Below are 21,596 nucleotides of genomic sequence, written 5' to 3' on the forward strand. Positions count from 1 at the left end.
CCCGCCCCCCTCCCCCCCGCGTGCCCTCCCCAGGTGTGTGCGTGCTACGTCACCGGCCCACGCGCACGGGGCGTGCTGGCGTCGCCCTCCCCCGTGCGCTCCGCGTCACCGCTCCTGGCCTGGCGCGCGGCGGCAGCGGCGGCAGCGGCCGGAGGGTTCCGCTCGCAGCGCCTCTGGCTTCGCTTCTCCCGCGGCGCCCGCCCGCCGCTTCGCCCGCAGCTTTCCGCCGCTTAGGCTCCGGCCTCGTGCGGACGGTCCGAGCGGGGCGGAGGCGGGTTCGTTGGCGGCCGGTTGGCACGCGCGGCCTGGTGCGCGCGGCGGATCCTGCCGCTCGCGTAGCGCCGCGTCCGGGTTCCCTGAGGCGCGGCCCGGCCGGCTCGGGCTCGGAGAGCAGGGCACGGCGGGGTGGGTGTTAGGGAAGAGCCGCTTCTCCTCGCCGTCGCCGCCATGAGCGTGGAGGCGTACGGCCCCAGCTCGCAGACCCTCACCTTCCTGGACACCGAGGAGGCCGAGCTGCTCGGCGCCGACACGCAAGGCTCCGAGTTCGAGTTCACCGACTTCACTCTCCCCAGCCAGACCCAAACCCCGCCCGGGCCCGGGCAGGCGGGCCCGGGACAAGGCCAAGGCCCCCCCGGAGCGGGACAGGGACCGCCGGGCCCGATCGAAGCGCAGGTGAGGCGGCGGCCGGAGGCGGGGTGTGCGCGGGGTGGGGGGGGTCAGGGCGTCTCCGCCACCGGGGCGAGGCGCGGGGGGGGTCCGGAAGGGGCGGGCGGGCCTGGCCCTGGGGCCGGCGAGGGGAAGCCCTGGGCGGGCTGCGGGCTTGGGGAAGTGCAAGCCGCGTGTGGCCGCTCGCCTGCCCCGCGGAGAGCGGGCTGCTGGCTCCGGGCGGCGCAGGCCGGCGGCGGCGAGCGGGCCTGGAGCGGGCGCTGCGCTCCGGCCCAGCCGACGCGGGGGACGCTCGCAGGGAAGTTGCCGTCGGTTGCCCGCCCGTTAAGCCGGTGGGCGCCGCGGCGGAGTCGTGACAGTTGTGTCGCTTCTCAGTGCGGTGTCGAGGTGGGAAGTCCGCCTGGGGTTTATTTCGGCCTCTTTTCGCCTTTAAAGCAATATGGCTCTGGGAAGCCTCTGCAGATGGGGAGTTGGATTCCGGGGAGATGCAGCGGCGCTTGCTTTAGTTTCTCTTCTCCTGTAACGGAACGCGAGGCACACCGTGAATCTTTGTATGTTTTACCTTTCCTGCTGCTGCACGGTTGCTGGGCTGCTCGCTTTGGAGTCTGTATGGGAGTGACAGTCGATACGGCCCGGGACTGAGGCTCAGAGGTCTGCTTCCTCAGGCCTTAAACCCAGGCCATTTATTTCTCTACTGTAGCCTGTTGATGGTTGGGATGCACACAGTCGTTAAGTTGTGTTGCCTCAATTCAAACCAAATGAGGGCCTAGGGGGTCGTGCTCCCGAGGGAAGAAGTGTGGCAGGTTCTCACTGTGTGCATCCTGTCTGGAGCAGGAAAAAACCTCTGAAGAACTCTTCCACGTTGTTTAAATTCACTCTCTCCTGCAAGCTGCTGGGATGGCCTGGCTACCTCTAGATAAACACCCCTGAAGTCCCATGGTTGACAGCTGAACGTTTTGATGTTATCCATGCTTTAAAGGATGAGTTAAAGTGGAGCTGAAATGCTTTGGGCAAGTTTTCAATCCCGAGCCAGGACTCGATGTTTACCTTTTGCTTGCAGAAGCTCAGGTGTTGGGGTCTGGAAGAGGGCACAGAAAGGAGCAAGCTGGAAGCAGCCCTGTGTGTCCTGCAGGTCTGGGTACAGGACTGGGGGTGGAGTGATCCCAGCGGAGCTGCCTCAGGTTTATCCCGGGGGGAGCTGAGGACTCTGGTGCAGGGGGTGCTGAGCACGGCCTGGGTGTAGCTGCTGCTGGGTGACTTGCTCCGGGTTAGGCTCTTTGCAAGGCAGCATCCAGGGGCCTGGCCCCGCGGGCTGCTTGCTTTGTGGTCATTTTCGGTGTGGGGGAGTAGGGCTGATCAGGTTTGGACACTGAAAGATGAGAGCTAAGCAGGGGGCTGGGGCTGTGCAGCCAGGCCCCGTGTTAATTACAGAGCCTGCCTTGATCAGAGCTCTGAAAGCTTCCGTGGGTTGTGATCCTGCCAGAACGGGGCCAGAATCAGAAGTGAAACCTCCCCAAAATCAGCCTCCTGAGCTACAGGAGCAGAGGATTACTTTGGCTTCTTTTTTGTCCCAACACGCTTGGAAAGCCTTTGAAGTAGAGAGGGAAAGTATCCGGAGAGCACCTCCAGGTACTCGGCTGCCTGCAGGAGGGGAGGAGCTCTCCTGCTCCTGTGTAACCCCCAGCGCGGTGGGGTTCTCCCACCTCCCCTGGTCAGCCCTGCTCTTTGTTTTGGCTAAGCCTGCAGGTCGGGCGGCGGGGCCGGGCCCAGCGCACCGCGGGGGGGAGGTGTGGGCAGCCTGGTGTCCTCCGGAGCTGTCTGGGCTTGTGCAGCTCTGCTGCCTTGGGAGATAAGATCAGAAATTGGGCATTTTCCCTCAAGATTCTGGGAAAAGTTTTGCTGCCTTCAACAGATAATTTAAACTTCTTCTGTCTCTTGGCAGGGAGCTAAACACTTTGCTTCTGGGGCCCCACGGCTGTCCCATTGTGTTGAACTCGGTGTCCCTCTGATTGTAATGAGAGCTACTGGGAGAAACCATTCCTACCAGGGCTGATAACCAGTGGAGGGGAATCACTGGGAGGTGCTTTCCTTCTAGCTCTGCTGTTTCATGGTCTCTCTTTTCAGTGCTTGGAAAGCTCACTGCAGAGCATCTGATGCCTTAACCTGGGACTGAGCTGGGCAGTCCAAGAGAGTTCCCTTTCCCAGTGCCCCCTGAGCTGGTGGCTGAGGAGGATGTTGTCACCAGTGACTGGTGTCCAGCTGGCAAAGGACAGCTGAGAGGCAGCATCCACTGATTCCTCTGCAGGGAAACGTTGCCCCATTCTTTGCATGTGACAAGGAACAGATGAGGGCTTGGGGCTTGCTAAGTGTGAAGCTCACTGCTGGTCTCTGCCCTGTTCCTTCGCTCTTCCAGGCAAGGACCGAGCTGGCTGTGGGAAGCAGGCAGGTGCCTGAGGGGAGTGATGGACAAGGCACATGGTGCTAACGTGCTGGAGTGGCTGAAGGAGGCAGGCTTAGCCATTAAGGTTTTGGTCCAGACTTCAGGGGCTGGATTTAATTTCCAGCCCTAACAAAGGCTTTTTGTCTCAGCAGAATGACTTCTCCTTGCTGAGGTCCCCATCGGGAAGTGCAGCTCCTTCCACACGCCTTGGAGGTGGGGTGAGGGGGGAGTGCTCCCGGTAAAACCCCCTGCTGGGTTTGGAAGGGAGAGCAGATCCGTGGGAGAGGTCCTGAGGAGCTGCAGTGACCACTCTGGAGCTTCAGAGCACAAAGGGTTGGGTTGCCCAGGCAGCTCCAAAAGGTGCATTTTCCCTGGAGCATGAGGGAAAGCTGCTGGGCTCAGGGCAGTGTTTGTGGGTGTCCTGTGCCTGAGGAGCATTGCCACCACTCGCTGCACTTCAGGCTTGTAGGCAGAGCAGCTGCTGAGCTGCAAGGCTCTCCTGCTGAGGCTTGACATGTGCCACTTAAAAGCAGGCAAAGGAGCTGTAGCTGCACTCCCCTGTGGATCACTCAGGTGCTGCTGTGGCTGCAGGGGGTTAGGCAGAAGCAGCAGAAGCTGAGGTGGTGCTGCTTGTGCTACCTCTGGTGTGGGGTCTCACACATGGCCAGGAGAAGCTGATTCACTGCCCTGCAGCTCCTTCCTGGAGCTTTGCTGTTGTCTCTCAGCAGTGTTTTGGAGGCCAAGAAAAAGGAGGGAGGGAGGGCCCAGCACCTCGGTGGCAGCTCCAGAGCAGCTCAGGCTGCTGTAGCTGTTGAACTTGCTGTGCCAGAAGTTTGTCAACACTTTGAAAACAGAGAAGAGAAGCCCCCCCCTGCCTCCTCCCTTGTACAACAGCTGCTGGTGCCAGGTCCTTAATATGCACACAGGTGAAGAGCACAGGAGGCTTGCAAGCCCTGCTTGAGTCACTTCCTCGCTGTGTGCCTGCCAGGGCCTGCTGCTCCTGCTGGCAGGTGACATCACTGCTGCCCCTGAGCGGGCAGGAGCTGCCCAGGCTGTGGGCAGGGTCACCTGCTGCAGGACTCAGAGCTTGCAGGTGGAGCTTGTGGGGTTTCTGCCCCTCTGCAAAGGCTTCACAATCTCATTAGTGTCCAGCAGTCCCAGCACTGCTAAACCTCTCAGCTGCTGCTGGGGAATTGGAGCTGGATGATCCTCAAGGTCCCTTCTGTGAGTCTCTGATGTGCAGAATGAGCTCTGGTTCCTCTGCCTGCTGCTGAGAGCTTCAGGCTGGCTGCAGGCTGTGGGACTCTGCCTGTCTGTGCAGAGGCACTGAGCTGTTTGCCCTGGGGGAGCTGCCACTGCACAGGCAGCTGGTGGCACCTGGGCTCATCGGGCTGCTGGCCTGGCATGTGGCTACTGCAGTGTGCTTTGGCTTTCCCTTTTTGCCCCCTGGCTGCTTTTGCCTGGTCCCTGCCGAGGGCTCCCCTTGGCTGCTGGCTCTGTTACAGAGCAGCAGTGCAGCCTCAGCATTGAGAGGGCTGTGCAGAGGAGCCTCAGCTCATCTGAGGAGAGGGAAGCAGAGGCTGTAGCAGCAGCTGCAGTTCCTCACTGCTGGGGGCAGATGTGAAGTGGCTCACACTTACTTCTGAATTTCACTCTTGCAATTGGCTGTTCCATTTTAATGTGCAAGCCTGGAGCTGGCCTGCATGGAATCCAAATGAGGCTTCCAGGAGCAGGCTTGTTGGGATTTGCTTAGCACTTGTAGCTTGAAAATGCTGCAGCAACTCCTTGTAATTAAATTTCCTTTCATAAAGATGCACTGTGGGCAGCTCTCTCTTGTCAGGGAGTTAGGTTACAGGGAGCAGAGGAGTTGCATTAGTGTCCAAGTGCCAAGGAGCTATTAAAATCCTCTGCTGATAGACAAAGGCCCTGAGTGATTCCTGGGCTCCCATTTGTGAGCTGCTTGGATTTTCCACAGATAACTCTGCCTTATCTCCCTCAGTGCCTGGAGAGCAGCTGGAGCTTTGGGGAAGCCACCTCGCAGCTCCACGTGGTGCTCAGTGCTGCTGTGGTCCTCTCCCTGCCTCCTGCTGCTCAGATTTAACCTGGATGGTGGCTGCAGTGCTCAGGCTTCTGGGGAGGTGGTTTGGCTCCACCTGGTGCTGTGCCCCTCCCTGCTCTGCTCCTTCCTGCCTCCTCCTCAGTTAATGCTGAGTGTGTTGCTCAGCTGTTGGGGGGAGATGTCCCTGGCCAGGAGCTGTGGGGAGCCAACCACCCTGCTCCCCCCCGGCTGCTCCCCCCCCGGCTGCTCCCCCCCGGCTGCTCCCCCCCTGCTCCCCCCCCCCCCCCCGGCTGCTCCCCCCCCGGCTGCTCCCCTGTGCAGACGCAGGAGCGAGGCTGAGCCCCCGGCCGGCAGGGCAGAGGCTGCTCGGCCCTGCTGCAGGCTGCTCTGACACTTGTGGCTCTTGCCCCTGCTGGGAGAGGCTCTGTGCTCAGCACTGCCACAGAGGAGCTATTTCTGACCTCAGGCTTGGGGTGCCAGAGCTGCAGGGGCTGCTGGCTCTGGCAGGGACTCCCCGGAGGGAGGAGCACACCTGGGCTGTGCTGAGGGCTCCCAGCTCAGGGGGCTTTGCTCTCAGCACTTGAGCTGCATTCCTCATTCTAATGGACTGGTGCAGACTCCTTGGCTGGCTTGCAGAGAGGCCTCCTTCCCTGAAAGGAAGTCCTGTTGTAGCTAACCCAAAGCAGGGACTGTCCCAGGGATGTGTCCTGCCAGTGTGCAAGTGCTTGGCATGTCCTGAGCAAGTGGTGCTGCCCCAAACCATTTCTGCCCTTTCTTGCCCCATTTCAGTGGTCTTTGTGAGGCTGGCACCAGGAGGGGTCTGTTCCTGAGCTGCTCTGCTGTGCAAGTGTCACAGAGTTGTGGTTCTCTTCCCCTGGGGTGGTGAGACGTGGATGTGCTGGGGAGAGAGCAGCAGGACTAGGTGGGGGAGGTCCCATGCAGCCAGGCTGCTGTTGTCAGGTGGATCCCTGGGGCAGCAGCAGGGCTGGCAAAAGGCTGTTTGATGCTGCTGGAGCTGTTCAGACAGAGCTCTGTGTTGTGTAAGGCTGCATGGCAAAAGGTGAGCTGCAGAAATGCAATCTCCTTTGGGTGACTTTTTTCCCTCCTTATCAGCTGGAGTTGAAATGGCTCTGTAGGAGAGGAGCTAATGCAGCAGGTATTGATTGTGTAACCAGGCTGGGGCTCAGCTCTCCCCAGCTTCTTCCTGGGTGAGTTCTTCTCCATCCAGGACCAGTTCTGCTGTAAGGAGTGGGCATTGCTGGCCTGGGCTTGGGCACTCTGCAGTCTGCTGTGCTCCAGCAGTGCCCTGCCCTGCTGTTCCAGGTCAATGGCCCTGATGGCATCCTGCAGAATGGAGCTGTGGATGACAGTGTGGCTAAAACCAGCCAGCTCCTGGCTGAGCTCAACTTTGAGGAGGATGAGGAGGACACCTATTACACAAAGGATCTTCCTGTGCATGCTTGCAGGTGAGAGCCAGTCCCTGCTGCAGGGGCAGGAGCACCGAGGGAGGGCTGCGTGCCTGGGGGGGTTGAGAGCAGCTCCCTTGGGGCTGTGCAGGGATGTGGAGCCCTCTGCTGAGCTCTTGTCTCTCTGCAAGGCAGCAGCCCTGGGAGGTGGGGCTCTGACCTCCCTGGGAGGTGGGGGCTGGAAGGCTGAGCCGAGCTGGGGATGGTCCTGGTGGGAAGTGCTGAAGTGCTCTTGAGACAGAGCAGAGCTTCAGCTCCTGGTTGATGCTTTCACCACCACTCCCAGGCCCTCATTCTGACTTGCCTTTCCTTGGCCATGCTGCTGGCAGCTGAACTCTTCTGCTGGAGTTTCCCTGCAGGCCAGCACCCAGTCACCTCCTGTTCTTCCCTCTCCACCTGCAGCTACTGTGGCATCCATGACCCTGCCTGTGTGGTGTACTGCAACACCAGCAAGAAGTGGTTCTGCAACGGGCGTGGGAACACCTCTGGCAGGTGAGTGAGGGAGAGCTGCAGCCCCACTCCAGTCTGGTGCTGTGCTGGCTGGGGCTTGGCTCTTGGTGGCATTGAAGTTAGTGACCTTGAAGTGAGCCTCCAGCCTCCTTTGGTTAGCTTTCCACTGGTCCCACCGTAGGCTTCCATCTCAGCAGAACCTGAATCCCTCCTGTGAGCTGAGCTTGCTGCCTCTTCCCCTGCCCTGGGCTCCTGCAGGGCACAGCAGAACTGCTGCTCCTGGCCTGTGAAGCTTTGGGAGGCTTCTCTCAATGGCCAGCAACATAAAAAGAACTTCTAAGCTGCTTTCTGTGCTTCCATCCTCACCTGTCACAGAGCATCCATGCCCTGAGGAGCCACTGGAGCTCAGCTCTGGGTCTGCTTGGAGGCAGAGGGACTCTCAGCAGTGTCTGCCATGCTCTGGCAGTGCAGTTGGGCTGTGTCTTGACTGTGACTTTTCTCAGGAGCTGGCTGGAAATGGATGTCCTCTCTGTTTGCAGCCACATTGTGAATCATCTGGTGAGAGCAAAGTGCAAGGAAGTGACCCTGCACAAGGATGGACCTCTGGGAGAGACTGTCCTGGAGTGCTACAACTGTGGCTGTCGTAATGTCTTCCTCCTTGGCTTCATTCCAGCCAAGGCAGACTCTGTGGTGGTTTTGCTCTGCAGGTGAGAGAATGCCTTTGGTGGAGGCTTGGTGCCAAGCCTGCTGCTCAGCTTCAGAGGCTGGCACTTGCTGTTCAGTCAGTAGAGGGACTGAGGGGAAAGCTGGGGACAGACTTCTGAGCAGGGCCTGTGGGGACAGCCCTGAGGGTGATGGTTTGAAACTAAGAGAGAGATTGAGGCTGGGAATGTCTGACACTGGGGGTGCCCAGCTGGGAGATGCACATCCCTGGAAGCATTCCAGGTCAGGATGTTGGTGGCTCTGAGCAACCTACTCTGGTTGCAGCTGTCTCTGCTGACTGCAGAGGGGTTGGACTGGGTGGGCTCTGAAGGTCTCTTCCCACCCAGACCCCTGCATGACTTGGCACTGGTTAGCCTTGCTGAGCTGTGTACAGGTAGGTGCTGCAGTGCATCCAGCTTAGCTCTAGGGAAGAGTCTTCCTCCCAAGCCCTTCAAGGAAGAAAAGGCCTTTCCCCTTCTTCTAAAGTGTGCTTGTCAGAGCTGGGGAGATGAGTGAGGAGCCCTGTGGGAGTGGTGTCTCCATTACACTGTTTTTGTCAGAGTCTTTTGAAGGTGACAGCAGATTGAGAGCTCTTTCCCTGACAGCTTCTAGCAGAACCTCTGCTTTCCTACTTGTGTTGATTAAGTGCTGCCAGCAGCTGCTGGGGAGTGGAAGGTGTGAGTGCAGTGAGCTCCCCTGTTGGCTGCACAGCAGCTGGGAAGGTAAACCCCAGTGCTCTCTGATGGGTTCTGTGTGCACTGCCTTGATGGACTGCAGCCACTTCCCCAGGTGGCAGGCTTTCACTTTCTGGGTGCTGCAGGAAATCCTCCTGCTGGTGCAGAGCCTTCCCAGAGCTGATGCAGGGCCTGGGAAGGAGCTGCCCTCAGCCTCCACTTGTGTGGTCTTCCCTTTTGGCTGAGGTGCTTGAGTGGCTTGAAGAGCACAGCCACCTCCCTGGCACCCTGCACAGCAGCCTTCTCCTCACACCTGGCTAACTGGGGACTCTCTTGCCTTGTTTGGGCTGTGCAGGCAGCCCTGTGCCAGTCAGAGCAGTCTGAAGGACATTAACTGGGACAGCTCACAGTGGCAGCCTCTGATCCAGGACCGCTGCTTCCTCTCCTGGCTGGTGAAGATCCCCTCTGAGCAGGAGCAGCTGAGGGCAAGGCAGATCACAGCTCAGCAGATCAACAAGCTGGAGGAGCTGTGGAAGGTTTGTGCTGCTTTACCAGTGCTGGTTGTGCTTGCCCAAGTGCTGGCTCTCTGGGGGAGGCAGGGAAGGACAAGGCTGTTGGAGCAGCTGGCTGAGGCAGGGCTCTCTCACACAGCACGTGGGGCTCAGGCCCTGCAGAGCTGACAAGCAGTGCAGCTGGGAACTGATCAAAGGATTTAGGACAGTTTCACCCTTGGGTTCTCCAGCCCTGTGCAAACTGCACTGTCAGGCAAGAGGGAGAAGCAGCCCCAAACAAAGCCCAACCAGCTTGCCCTGCCCAGCTGAGTTTTGTTGCTGCTCTGCCTGCTCACTGGTTGAGCAGGGAGCTGCTAGGTCATGCTTGGTGTTCAGTTACTGCTTCCTGAGAGCGTCTCTGGACACCCTTTGACACCCAGCAAGCCTGACTGGGTGTGTGAGCATGACAGGATGGCCCTGTGTGGTTTTTAACTGCTTGTTACACTTCCTGTGGTGGCAAACCACGGTGCTGCTGCACAGGGAGAGGCTGGCACTTGCAAATGTGGAGCCCTTGGAAACAGGGTGTGCTCTGGGTTGCAGGAAAATCCATCTGCAACCCTGGAGGACTTGGAAAAGCCTGGAGTGGATGAGGAGCCTCAGCATGTCCTGCTGAGATATGAAGATGCTTACCAGTACCAAAATATCTTTGGCCCCCTTGTCAAGCTGGAGGCAGACTATGACAAGAAGCTGAAGGAGTCTCAGGTAATGGCCTTGGAAGAGGTCTGAGGAGGCTTCTGGTGCTGCTCTGCTCTGGCACCTGGGCACTGGGAGCAGCATGGAGGCTTCAAGTGAAAGAATGACTTTGATGGAAGAGTGATGTCATCATTCCAGGAGTAGTGGAGATGCTTGGGAGGGAGGGGGCAGACCACCCCCAGACTGAGGTCTGAAGGAGTTGAGAGCATTGGGAGCTTGCATCCCTTCTGCATCCAGAGTTTATGCTTCCAGGAACCATGTTCTGTGCAACTTGCCCTTCATGTTCATAACCTGCAGTTAACCTTTGCTGGTCTCAGCTTCCAGTCCAGCTTGCATTCTGTGAGGGGATGCAAGCCCTTAGGGAGTGCTTGAAAGGTGGGGGAGGGCATGAGGCAGGTGGTGCTGAGCCTTTGTCTCTCATTAGCCAGCTCTTGTGGAAGGTCTGCAGGGGCTGTGGCCTTGCTCCAGAGCAGTAGGTGCAGATAGCTGCCTGTGCTGTGGCACTGGGACAGGGGAGCAGTGAGGGCTGTGGTGCTTGGCCAACAGCTCTGGAGGAGCCTAACAGATGCCTGCTCCTCACCCTTAGACCCAGGACAACATCACAGTCAGATGGGACCTGGGCTTGAACAAGAAGAGGATTGCTTACTTCACTCTGCCAAAGACTGACTCAGGTAATGGCAGCTTGGCTCTGTGTGTGTGCTGGGGGCTGGCTGCTCCTCTGGGAGCATCCCAAAAGCTTCTTTCTCCCTTCCTTTGCAGACATGAGACTCATGCAAGGAGATGAGATCTGCCTGAGGTACAAAGGGGACCTGGCTCCTCTCTGGAAAGGCATTGGCCACGTCATCAAGGTTCCTGATAGTATCCTTTACTTAGTGAGCCTGCAGGGAGGTGCAGCCCAGGCTCTCCGTTCCAGCTGGTTTAATTTGCTGTGGGGGATCTGCTGCAGCCTACAGAGGCAAAGTGGGGAGAGCCCAATCCAAAGCCTGCTCTGCATTACCACTTAACGAGGTTCTACAGATTATGGTGATGAGATAGCCATAGAGCTGAGGAGCAGCGTGGGAGCCCCTGTGGAGGTCACCCACAACTTCCAAGTGGACTTTGTGTGGAAGTCTACTTCCTTTGACAGGTACTGAGGGGTCCTTGTGTAGGGCACCTGTGGAGAGTCCTCTCTGAGGTCACCCTGATCCTTTGTTTCCTTTCCTGTCCTTCCCTCCCCTCAGGATGCAGAGTGCTTTAAAAACCTTTGCTGTGGATGAGACCTCTGTCTCTGGCTACATCTACCACAAGCTGCTGGGGCACGAGGTGGAAGATGTCATCATCAAATGCCAGCTGCCAAAGCGCTTTACAGCACAAGGACTTCCTGATCTCAACCACTCTCAGGTAGCCTCATCTCCAGAGAGGGTGACTGAGGCTTTGTGAGCAGAGCTTGGGCAGCTTTAGCCTCCCATGCACTGAATGCTAACCAGCACCACACCCCCGGCCCTAGGTTTATGCTGTGAAGACTGTCCTGCAGCGTCCCCTGAGCCTTATCCAGGGTCCCCCTGGCACTGGGAAGACAGTGACATCAGCCACCATTGTCTATCACCTGGCCAGACAGGGCAATGGGTAAGAGCTGTGCTCCTGGCATCTCTGGGGGAGGGGAGTCTCAGTGGGCAGGGAATCAGCTGGCTTTGAGAAAGGCAGATCTGTGCTGAGCCAAGGGGCTCTGGAGCTACCCTTCTCTGGGAGGGCTTCTGCCTAGGCAGTTCAGCTGTGTTCCTGGGGGCTGTGCTGGAGCACAGGAGTGCACTGGAGGCCTATAGAAAAGGCTGACAGCTCGTGGGACTGACCTGGTGCTGCCTCACCCTCGGGCAGGCCTGTCCTGGTCTGCGCTCCAAGCAACATCGCTGTGGATCAGCTGACGGAGAAGATCCACCAGACCGGCCTGAAGGTGGTTCGGCTGTGTGCCAAGAGCAGGGAGGCAATCGACTCTCCTGTGTCCTTCCTGGCACTGCACAACCAGATCAGGAACATGGACAGGTGAGAAATGGCTGAGGGGCAGGGCACCCAACACACCCCAGTTTGACCCCAACTGATGCCCCGTGTCGTACTGCCGGCGTGCGGAGCTGCTGGGCCCGCGCACCGAGCTCCGCCAGAGCTCCGCTCTCAGCCTGCCAAGGCGTTGCTCAGGCCACCAAGCAAGAATTCCTGGGGTGTGTTTGTGGCTTTATTGCAGCATGCCAGAGCTCCAGAAGCTGCAGCAGCTGAAGGATGAGACTGGAGAGCTGTCCTCTGCCGATGAGAAACGTTACCGTGCCCTGAAGCGAACGGCCGAGCGAGAGCTGCTCATGGTGAGGGCTCCCACCTGGGGAGCTCAGAGTGTAACTGGGAGTGGGGGAGGCCCCTGGCAGGGTGTTGAGTGCTCTGCTGCTGCTCTCTGTGGTTAACTGTGGCTGCTTGCTGTCTCAGAACGCAGATGTGATCTGCTGCACGTGTGTGGGCGCCGGGGACCCCAGGCTGGCCAAGATGCAGTTCCGCTCCATCCTGATCGACGAAAGCACCCAGGCCACCGAGCCCGAGTGCATGGTGCCAGTGGTGCTGGGAGCCAAGCAGGTAGGGCACAGCCTGGCAGCAGCATTCCCACTGCAGGCTTGGGGGGGCACCACATCCTTTCCTTTCGTGGGAGACCCTTCTGTACCCTGGGCCTCAGGGATGTTGTCTGCTGTTAGTGTTCTGATTCCATGGGACAGTTTTGCCTGGGACACCTTGGTCCTGTTAGGAGAGGCTGGAGGCTGAGTGGGAGTTGGTTTGATCAGCTGAAAAGGAGGCTGGCACTAAAGGTTTGTAAGCCACAGATTAGATCTGAAGTCCAGTGGAAGTCTGACTGATTGGAAGGGGCCAGACTCTGCCCAGGGACAGGACAGGGGGCACTGGGCACAAACTGGAAGCCAGGAGGAGAAGCTTGTTTGGTCTGAGGGAGCAAGCTGCCCAGAGAGGTTGTGGAGTCTCCTCTGGAGAGCTTCCAGCCCCACCTGGCCGTTGTGCTCCTGGGCAAGCTGCTTTGGGTGCCCTGCTTTAGCCAGGGGGAGTTCAACTGAGCGCTCCCCAGAGGTCCCTTCCCACCCCTGCTGTGCTGGGATGGCTTCTGAAGGGGTTTCCCGGCCAGCTCTCCCTGCTGCTTCTGGCTCCTGGGGGGTGGCCTTCAGGAGGCAAAGGCTTAGCTGTCGACCTTCCCTCTCCCTCAGCTGATCCTGGTGGGTGACCACTGCCAGCTGGGCCCCGTGGTGATGTGCAAGAAGGCTGCCAAGGCAGGGCTGTCGCAGTCGCTGTTCGAGCGGCTGGTGGTGCTGGGCATCCGGCCCATCCGCCTGCAGGTGCAGTACCGAATGCACCCCGCGCTCAGCGCCTTCCCCTCCAACATCTTCTACGAGGGCTCGCTGCAGAACGGCGTCACTGCAGGTAGGGCTGCCCCCCGCGGTGCCCCCCTGTGCCCCCCACTGCCCCATGCTGCCTGTGGTGCCCCCCACTGCCCCCCGCTGCCCGCGGTGCCCCCTGTGCCCCCCACTGCCCCCCGCTGCCCGCGGTGCCCCCTGTGCCCCCCACTGCCCGCGGTGCCCCCCTGTGCCCCGCGCTGCCCGCGGTGCCCCCTGTGCCCCCACTGCCCCACGCTGCCCGCGGTGCCCCCTGTGCCCCCCACTGCCCCACGCTGCCCGCGGTGCCCCCTGTGCCCCCCACTGCCCCACGCTGCCCGCGGTGCCCCCTGTGCCCCCCCCTGCCCCACGCTGCCCGCGGTGCCCCCTGTGCCCCCCACTGCCCCACGCTGCCCGCGGTGCCCCCTGTGCCCCCCGCTGCCCCATGCTGCCCGTGGTGCCCCCTGTGCCCCCCACTGCCCCATGCTGCCCGTGGTGCCCCCTGTGCCCCCCACTGCCCCATGCTGCCCGCAGTGCCCCCCGGTGCCCCATGCTGCCCGTGGTGCCCCCTGTGCCCCCCACTGCCCCACGCTGCCCGCGGTGCCCCCTGTGCCCCCCACTGCCCCACGGTGCCCCCTGTGCCCCCCACTGCCCCACGCTGCCCGCGGTGCCCCCTGTGCCCCACGCTGCCCGCGGTGCCCCCTGTGCCCCACGCTGCCCGCGGTGCCCCCTGTGCCCCACGCTGCCCGCGGTGCCCCCTGTGCCCCCCACTGCCCCCCGCTGCCCGCGGTGCCCCCTGTGCCCCGCGCGCCTGCTCTGCCGCTCGGGGTCGCAGGCAGCATCCTCGGCGCCCGCTCAGGGCATTGCTGCTGAGCTGGAGCTGAGCCCGGGAGGTGCTGTGCTGGCAGGAACAGCTGCAGGGCTGCTCAGCCCCAGGGGGGCCACGGGTGGAGGGCTGGGGCCAGCTCTGGGCTCCCAGTACAAAAGAGACTGGGACCTGCTGGAGAGAGCCCAGCGAGGGGGCCTGGAGCAGCTCTGTGAGGAGCAAAGGCTGAGAGCCTGGGGAGGAGCAGCCCCAGAGGGCAGCTGAGCAATGCCCAGCAAGAGCTGAAGGCTGGGGGGCAAGAGGCTGGGGCCAGGCTCTGCCCAGTGGTGGCACAAGGCACACACTGGAGCCCAGGAGGTTCCATGTGCACAGGAGGAGAAAGTTGTTTGGTGTGAGGCTGCTGGAGGCCTGGGGCAGGCTGCCCAGAGAGGCTGTGGAGTCTCCTTCTCTGCAGAGCTTCCAACCCCCCCTGGGCACTGTGCTCCTGGGCAAGCTGCTGTGGGAGCCCTGCTGGAGCAGGGGGTTGGGCTGGGTGAGCTCCAGAGGTCCCTTCCAGCCCCTCCACGCTGGGGGCTCTGCTGGGTGTTGCTGCCAGTGAGGCAGCTCTGACTGGGACTGGTTCTCACCCTGCAGCAGACCGTGTGAAGAAGGGCTTTGACTTCCAGTGGCCCCAGCCAGACAAGCCAATGTTCTTCTACGTCACCCAGGGGCAGGAGGAGATTGCCAGCTCGGGCACCTCCTACCTGAACAGGTAAACAAAGCTCAGCACTGAGTGCAGAAAGCATTTGAAAGCAGCTCAAATGCAAGGGAGGTTAAAGGAATCTCTTAGCCCTGTGGCATCCCTTGGGGGCAGTGACTGAAGTGCAGTGTGCAGTGCTCAGAGCCAGGCTGGATGGGGCATGCAGCACCCTGGGCTAGTGAGAGGTGTCCCTGCCACTGGGTGATCCTTAAGGTCCCTTCCAACCCCACCCCCTCTGCAGTCCTGTGGTGACATTTGTGTCATTCTGAGACCCTGGAGCTGCTGGCTGGTGCCAGGGGTGGGGACTGCTCAACCCAGCTGCAGCTCTGCAGAATCCAAGTGCCTGAGCAGGGTGAAGTTGAGCCTTTCCCTGCAGCAGCCCCAGCTGTGCCGTAGCTTGGAGCCATCCACCTGCAGGGGTGAGGCTGGTGCCTTGGTGCTGAGCTGAGCCACCCTCTCTCTTCCCAGGACGGAAGCTGCCAACGTGGAGAAGATCACCACCAAGCTGCTGAAGGCTGGTGCCAAGCCAGACCAGATTGGCATCATCACCCCCTACGAGGGCCAGCGCTCCTACCTGGTGCAGTACATGCAGTTCAGTGGCTCCCTGCACACCAAGCTCTACCAGGTGTGGAGAACAGCTGGGCTGCAGAGAAGGTGGAAAGGGCAAACGCTGGGAAGTGTCCCAGCAGCCTCATGTTCAGCCTGGCTCCTCAGGCGTCTGTCTGTGTTTATTCTTCAGTCGGTTTCCAGCTGATTGGGGTTGAAATGGACCAGGGAGAGAGGTTTAGGAGGGACCAAATGCCAGGAGGTGTCTGGGGAGCAGTTAGCCAGAGAAAGGAGGAAGCCTTCTGAAGGTCTCTGGTGAGGGGAGGCTCCGGTCCTCTGAGGCACAGAAGGGAGAGGTCCTGGCTGTGGAAAAGCATCACTCAGTTTATGGCTTGGCTGAGAGCATCCTGCCAGGAGACACACAGGAAGCCAAGCTCCATAAATCCTGACGGTCCTGCTGCTTGTTTGTGGGGAATGTGGAACTCCTCTACCCAACACCAACCTTGTTGCCACAAACAAGGCAGTTGTGTGTTTAACCTCCTCTCTTGTGCAACCCTGAGGACCTGGTTGGTGTTTCCACTGCAGGAGGGCTGGGTGGAAATACTGTGTCTGCTGCCAGGAATGATCTGTCCCTCTGCTGAGGTTTCTGGGGAGCTGGGAGCAGCTCTGCTGGCTTGGAGCTCTCTCACTCCCAGGTTGTGGGAGAGTCAGAGGGGGTTTGGCAGCATTCTCAGCAAAGATGCTTTCCATAGTGCAGATGCCAGCTGGGGAAATGAGAGCACCACAGGGCAGGGAACACAACAGGAACTGCTGCTGGGCTGAGACTCTCTGTCCTGCAGGCAGCTGCTCAGTGCCCAGCAGAGGGACCAGAGAATTTCTCCTTACACAAATAACAGTTCTGGGGTCAAAAGCTGGGAGCTGCTGTGCCCAGCCAAGGCCCTGGGGCTGCCTGCTGGCAGCAGGGCTGTTGTGCCCTGTGCTGCTGTCACTGACCTGGGTTCCTCTCTTCCAGGAAGTGGAAATTGCGAGCGTGGATGCCTTCCAGGGCCGGGAGAAGGACTTCATCATCCTGTCCTGTGTGAGGGCCAACGAGCACCAAGGCATTGGCTTCCTCAACGACCCCAGGAGGCTCAACGTGGCCCTGACCAGGGCAAGGTAAAGGGAAGCTGTGCAGCTCTGATCCCCTCTGCTAAAGCAGCTCTGGGTTTGTGGGCACGTTCCCAGCCCCTCCTGGTTCACTGGAGCCTGGAATGGTTTCCATGCTCCCTGCAGCTGACAGGAGCAGACTCAGCCCAAGTGCTGCCACCCTTTGGCATCAGGAGTTGGTGGAATCACAGAACTGGTTTGGCTGGAAAAGCCCTTTCAGATCATCTGGTGCTGAACCATGGCCCTCAGCACCATGTGTGTGCAGCTCTGAAACACCTCCAGGGGTGGGAACTCAACCACCTCCTTGTGCCAGGCTTTGAGAACCCTTCCAGGGAAGAAGTTTCTTCTCATGTCCAACCTAAACCTCCCCTGATGCAACCTGAGGCCACCCTCTGGCAGAAGCCAGCATGTCCCTGCCCTTGGTTTGCAGGGCAGGGCTCTTCCCTTACCTGCTGCTTTATCCCTTACAGCAGCCACTTGCCTGCCACTGTTCTGCTCTAGCTGGCTTTGGTTCTGGGCATGGTGCTGTGGAATCAGCCCCTGCTTGGCTGCCTTGGTGTCTGCAAAGCTCCCCAGCCCCTGCTGGGTGGTGCTGCTGGGCTGAGCTCACTGCATGTTTGGCCAGGCTGCAGGAGGAAGCCTGTGATGGTTGAGAAGGTGGCTGCAGCAATCCCCTGCCCAGGGTGCTGCTGGCAGCACACAGCTGCAGCTTCTCCTGCAGGGACTTTGCTTCGCTGCAGGGGAGGAGGCCCCGGAGGCTGTTCCAGCGCTCATGGCAGTGTGGGTTCAGCTTCAGTCCAGGCTGAAGGCATCTTCTCTGCTGTGTCCCTGCAGGTATGGAGTCATCATTGTTGGGAACCCCAAGGCTCTGTCCAAGCAGCCCCTCTGGAACCACCTCCTGAACTACTACAAGGAGCAGAAGGTGCTGGTGGAGGGACCCCTCAACAACCTGCGGGAGAGCCTCATGCAGTTCAGCAAGCCCCGCAAGCTGGTCAACACCATCAACCCTGTGAGTTGTCCTCTCCTGCCTCCCAGGAGCTGCTGGCCTGAGGCTGCTGCAGCTGCAGTGCCAAGGGGTCTCTGACTCCCCCTGTGCTCGCAGGGCGCTCGCTTCATGACCACTGCCATGTACGACGCGCGCGAGGCCATCATCCCCGGCTCCGTCTACGACCGCAGCAGCCAAGGTGAGGAGAGGGTCAGCACCAGCACCACCTGCCCTGGCTTGCCCCAGCCAGGCCCTGGGCTGTGGGCTCCTACAGACTTCACCCCTAAACTACAGACACTCATGGAATTGTGAACTGGTTTGGGCTGGAAGGGACCCTTGAGGTCAGCCAGTTCCAGCTCCTGCCGTGGGCAGGGACCCCTCCCACCAGCCCAGCTTGCTCCAGGCCTCATCCAGCCTGGCCTTCAACACCTCCAGGCTTGGTGCCTCAGCAGCTCTGGGCAGCCTGTTCCAGTGCCTCAGCACCCTCCTGGGGAAGAGCTTCCTCCTCATGTCTCATCTCAGTCCAGCTTCTTCCCCTCTGAAGCCATCCCCCCCTGCCCTGTCACTGCAGGGCTCTGCACAGAGTCCTTCCCCAGCTCCCCTGTAGCCTCTTCAGGCACTGGCAGGCTGCTCTGAGGTCTCCCTGGAGCCTCTTCCTCTTGGGGCTGAGCAACCCCAACCCTCTCAGCCTGACCTCACAGCAGAGGTGCTCCAGCCCTTGGCCTCCTGTTCATGCTGTGCCTGGCTTGGCCTTGTAGTTTCTCCTTCTGCTTGATGCTGCTCTCCAGTCCCCTGCTGCCTGCTCGGGGCAGGAGCTGTGTGGCTGCTGGGCACCTGCAGTGCCCCTGACTCTGGCTGTGTGCCCCCAGGCCGTCCCTCCAATATGTACTTCCAAACGCACGACCAGATCGGGATGATCAGCGCCGGGCCCAGCCACGTCACTGCCATGAACATTCCCATCCCCTTCAACCTGGTGATGCCGCCCATGCCTCCCCCTGGCTACTTCGGCCAGGCCAACGGGCCAGCTGCAGGTATGGGGCGAGGCTGGGGGGTGCAGAGGGCCCAGGCTGAGGTGAGCTGGGGAATGGGGAGCAGGAGGCACCAGCGCTGCAGCCTCCAGCCAGCTGTGCTTGGAGGCTCTGCCTGTGGACTTCTCTGCGCCTGCTGCACTGAGTGAGAGAACCACAGGGCTGGAAGGGACCTCGGGGCTCATCCAGCCCCAGCCCCCTGCCATGGGCAGGGACACCTCACACCACAGCAGGTGGCTCACAGCCACATCCAGTCTGGCCTTAAACACCTCCAGGGGTGAGGCTTCCACCATCTCCCTGGGCAACCTGTGCCACCCTCTCACCACCCTCATGGGGAAGAGCTTCTTCCTGACATCCAATCTCAATCTCCCCACTTCCAGTTGTGCTCCATCCCCCACCCTGCCCAGGTCCTGTCCCTCCCTGACACCCTCAGAAGTCCCTCCCCAGCTTTCTTGTAGGCCCCTGCAGAGGCTGGAAGACCTCCAGGGGGCTGGCCTCCAGTGTTGCCTCCTGAGTGCTGCCTCTGCAGGAGCAGCCAGCTGTGTGCCACACTTGTCACCCTTGCTTGGCACCCCCTCTTTGCAGGCCGTGGGGCACCCAAAGGCAAGGCTGGGCGTGGGGGGCGCCAGAAGAATCGCTTTGGGCTACCTGGAGCCAGCCAAGCAAACCTTCCCAACAGCCAAGCCAGCCAAGATGTGGTGTCCCAACCTTTCTCCCAGGGGCCACTGACTCAGGGCTATATCTCCATGAGTCAACCATCACAGATGAGTCAGCCTGGGCTCTCCCAACCAGAATTATCCCAGGTAAGCTCAAGCAGCTCTTGGGGGGAGCCTCTGAGCTGTTAGCAAGAAGCTCAGCCGCTGGGTTCCCCTTCATGCTAACACCCCAGAGGTTCAGGTTGGTTTTGGGGGGGACACTTTTGGGGGTTCTCTCAAGCTGGGGGGAGAGTTGGAGGCTTGACACAGGCTCTCACTTGCAGGACAGTTACCTTGGTGATGAGTTTAAGTCCCAGATCGATGTGGCACTGTCACAGGACTCTACTTACCAGGGTGAACGTGCATATCAACATGGTGGCGTGACAGGGCTGTCACAGTACTAGAGTGTAAGCCTCCAGCTGGGCTCCTGGGGCTCAGGGCTGGGCTGCTGGGGCTGTGTGGCTGAGCTCAGGGGTTTGGGGGTTGTGGCGAAGGTCATCATGGATGGGGGTTGAGGATGGGGGTCCATGGCTGAGCCTATTGATGGGGGGTTGTGGCTGGGGGTTCAGGGCTGGGCTCTGGCTGGGGGTTCATGGCTGGGGGGGGTTCAGGGCTGGGCTCTGGCTGGGGGTTCAGGGCTGGGGGGGGTTCAGGGCTGGGCTCTGGCTGGGGGTTCAGGGCTGGGGGGGGTTCAGGGCTGGGCTCTGGCTGGGGGTTCATGGCTGGGGGGGGTTCAGGGCTGGGGGGTTCAGGGCTGGGCTCTGGTGGCTGGGGCCGGTTCAGGGCTGCACCTCCCCGGCCGCTGTCCCTGGGTGACTCGTTCCTCCTTGCAGGTTGAGGAAGAAGAGCTAAGCTTGTGTGGAGCTTAGTTCATCAGCATTTTATTCTGGGTAATAAAAAAAATAAAATAAAATGGATACCTGTTTTCCACTGCTAAAACTGAAGCACCACTGTGTGAGAGCAACAGGAGAAAGAAACCAACCAACGGAGAGGAGAAGAGAGAAGGAGAGGAGAAGGAGCGCGAGAGCCAACCGCTAGCTCCCTGCGACCAGGAGCCTGCCCGGCGAGGAGAGCGCGCTGCGGGGCTCCGCTGAGCCCTGCCCCCCCGGCAGACACGCTCCAGAGAAGGCCTTGAGCAGGTTTCACTTCATTCCACACCTCTCTGTGCGAGCAGGGCATTGCCTTTCAGAGCAGATGGGGAGAGGAAAAGCCTCATCTCAGAGTTGTTCTCCTTGCGAGGGTTCGAGTTGCGCGGCGCCCGTTGAGGCTGTTCAAGCAGTGTCAGAGAGAGGAGAAGGGGAGAGAGAGGAAGCTCCTGCCCGAGTGCCAGCCAGCCAGCAGCAGCCCTGCGGCCCCAGCTGCTGCCCAACTCTGAGATGCAGGTTTTGCTGTCCACCAGCGGCTCTGAAAGCCAAGCGTCATCGTCTCGCCCACAGCCGGAGGGGGGCTTGGTGGCGAGGTGGCTTCGAGAGCTTCTGCCCGAGGAGCGCTGCATCGATTCTGTTCTTTTACAGCCTTGTCTCTGAATTCTTAGTGGTGGACCTGGGAGATCCTTGTTCTGAGAAGCTTAAAAAAAACAAACACACAAAAACAAAAAAAAAAAAAAAAAAGCCTAAAAAAAAAACCCCAAAAAACACCAAAAAAAAGGACAAAAAAGACAAAAAAAAAAAAAGGAGGAAAAAAAAAAAAAAAGGCAAAAGTTACAAAAACTACAAAAAAAAAACCAAACCAACCCCCACAAAAACCCAACCACAACAAAGCAGCCCCCAGCTGAGCAGAGCCAGCCCCAGCGAGCAGAGCCAGCCCCAGCGAGCAGAGCCAGCGCCAGCCCAAGCTGCAGCTGGAGCACCCACCTGGAGAACTCAGCCATCAGCCTCTCCTGCCTCCCCGGGGCAGCAGCTGGAGCCCGAGCTGCCAGGCCTTTCCTCTCTGCTTTCCTTGGCTGCTGTCTGGACTCTGCCCTGCGAAAACAAAGCCTTGCTGCAGGTGAACTCTGCGCTTGAGGAGGGGAGGGGGCGCTGTGCCCTTGGGCCCTGCGGGAGGATGCTGGCACCGGGGCGCGGCCCGGGAGCGCTCCGGCCCTGAGGAGTCGGCGCTGGGAGCAGGTTGGAAGCGTGGAGGAAGCAGGCGGTGGAAGGTGGCCTCTGGGAGCTGGGGATAAGTGGAGCTAAGGGGTTGGGATGTGGTGTGGCTTCTGGAGGAGTCCAGGTGTGGAGAACCGACCCCAGAGCCCGTGTGGGCTCAGGGGGCTGTGCCGTGGCTGCTGGCTGGGAGAGCAGCACAGGGGAGAAGCCATCAGCTTCTGAGTGGTCCCCACGTCTGACACCAGCCCTGGGAGCACTGGGAGCGTTTTCTTTGTCTAAACCTTTCCAGGAGCAGTGCAGAGAGCGGAGGATTCCTGCAGCCCCTGCCCTCAGAGCAGCCTCGGCCCCCCCTGGCGCCGAGCAGCGGAGGGGGCGCTCCCGGGGGGGTTGCCAGGTGGGATCCAATCAGCTTTGTACTCAAAGGGCTCCAAGTGTTTCTAGGCTTTTTTGGGGGGGA

At 60.2% G+C, this 21,596-nt stretch overlaps 1 protein-coding gene across 2 annotated transcripts; it reads left to right on the forward strand.

Moving 5' to 3' along the window:
• Positions 1-72: 72 nt before the first annotated feature.
• Positions 73-20,625, forward strand: UPF1 (UPF1 RNA helicase and ATPase). Of its 2 annotated transcripts, none has more exons than XM_054175023.1 (24): positions 73-672; positions 6,489-6,631; positions 7,034-7,123; positions 7,621-7,788; positions 8,813-8,993; positions 9,549-9,710; positions 10,288-10,372; positions 10,461-10,559; positions 10,710-10,827; positions 10,922-11,081; positions 11,188-11,306; positions 11,556-11,720; positions 11,917-12,031; positions 12,150-12,293; positions 12,926-13,139; positions 14,550-14,667; positions 15,124-15,280; positions 16,214-16,356; positions 17,182-17,356; positions 17,450-17,531; positions 18,202-18,363; positions 18,946-19,163; positions 19,340-19,462; positions 19,889-20,625. In XM_054175023.1, exons 1-23 carry the CDS (start codon positions 448-450, stop codon positions 19,457-19,459), a joined length of 3,363 nt encoding a protein of 1,120 aa, XP_054030998.1. In that variant the 5' UTR covers positions 73-447; the 3' UTR covers positions 19,460-19,462; positions 19,889-20,625. The 2 variants fall into 2 exon arrangements, with proteins under 2 accessions (XP_054030998.1, XP_054030999.1); XM_054175024.1 differs by having other exon boundaries at positions 10,719-10,827.
• Positions 20,626-21,596: the final 971 nt, after the last annotated feature.

Source organism: Dryobates pubescens, chromosome 31, assembly GCF_014839835.1.
Source record: "Dryobates pubescens isolate bDryPub1 chromosome 31, bDryPub1.pri, whole genome shotgun sequence".
Classification (NCBI taxonomy): Eukaryota; Metazoa; Chordata; class Aves; order Piciformes; family Picidae; genus Dryobates; species Dryobates pubescens.

Excerpts from the sequence above, each read along its gene's own strand:
- UPF1 (XM_054175023.1), top strand. The coding sequence starts at position 448 with ATGAGCGTGGAGGCGTACGGCCCCAGCTCGCAGACCCTCACCTTCCTG. Across the intron at positions 10,828-10,921 it reads AAGTCTACTTCCTTTGACAG|GATGCAGAGTGCTTTAAAAA; the intron begins GTACTGAGGGGT and ends CCCTCCCCTCAG. Across the intron at positions 17,357-17,449 it reads TGGTCAACACCATCAACCCT|GGCGCTCGCTTCATGACCAC; the intron begins GTGAGTTGTCCT and ends CTGTGCTCGCAG.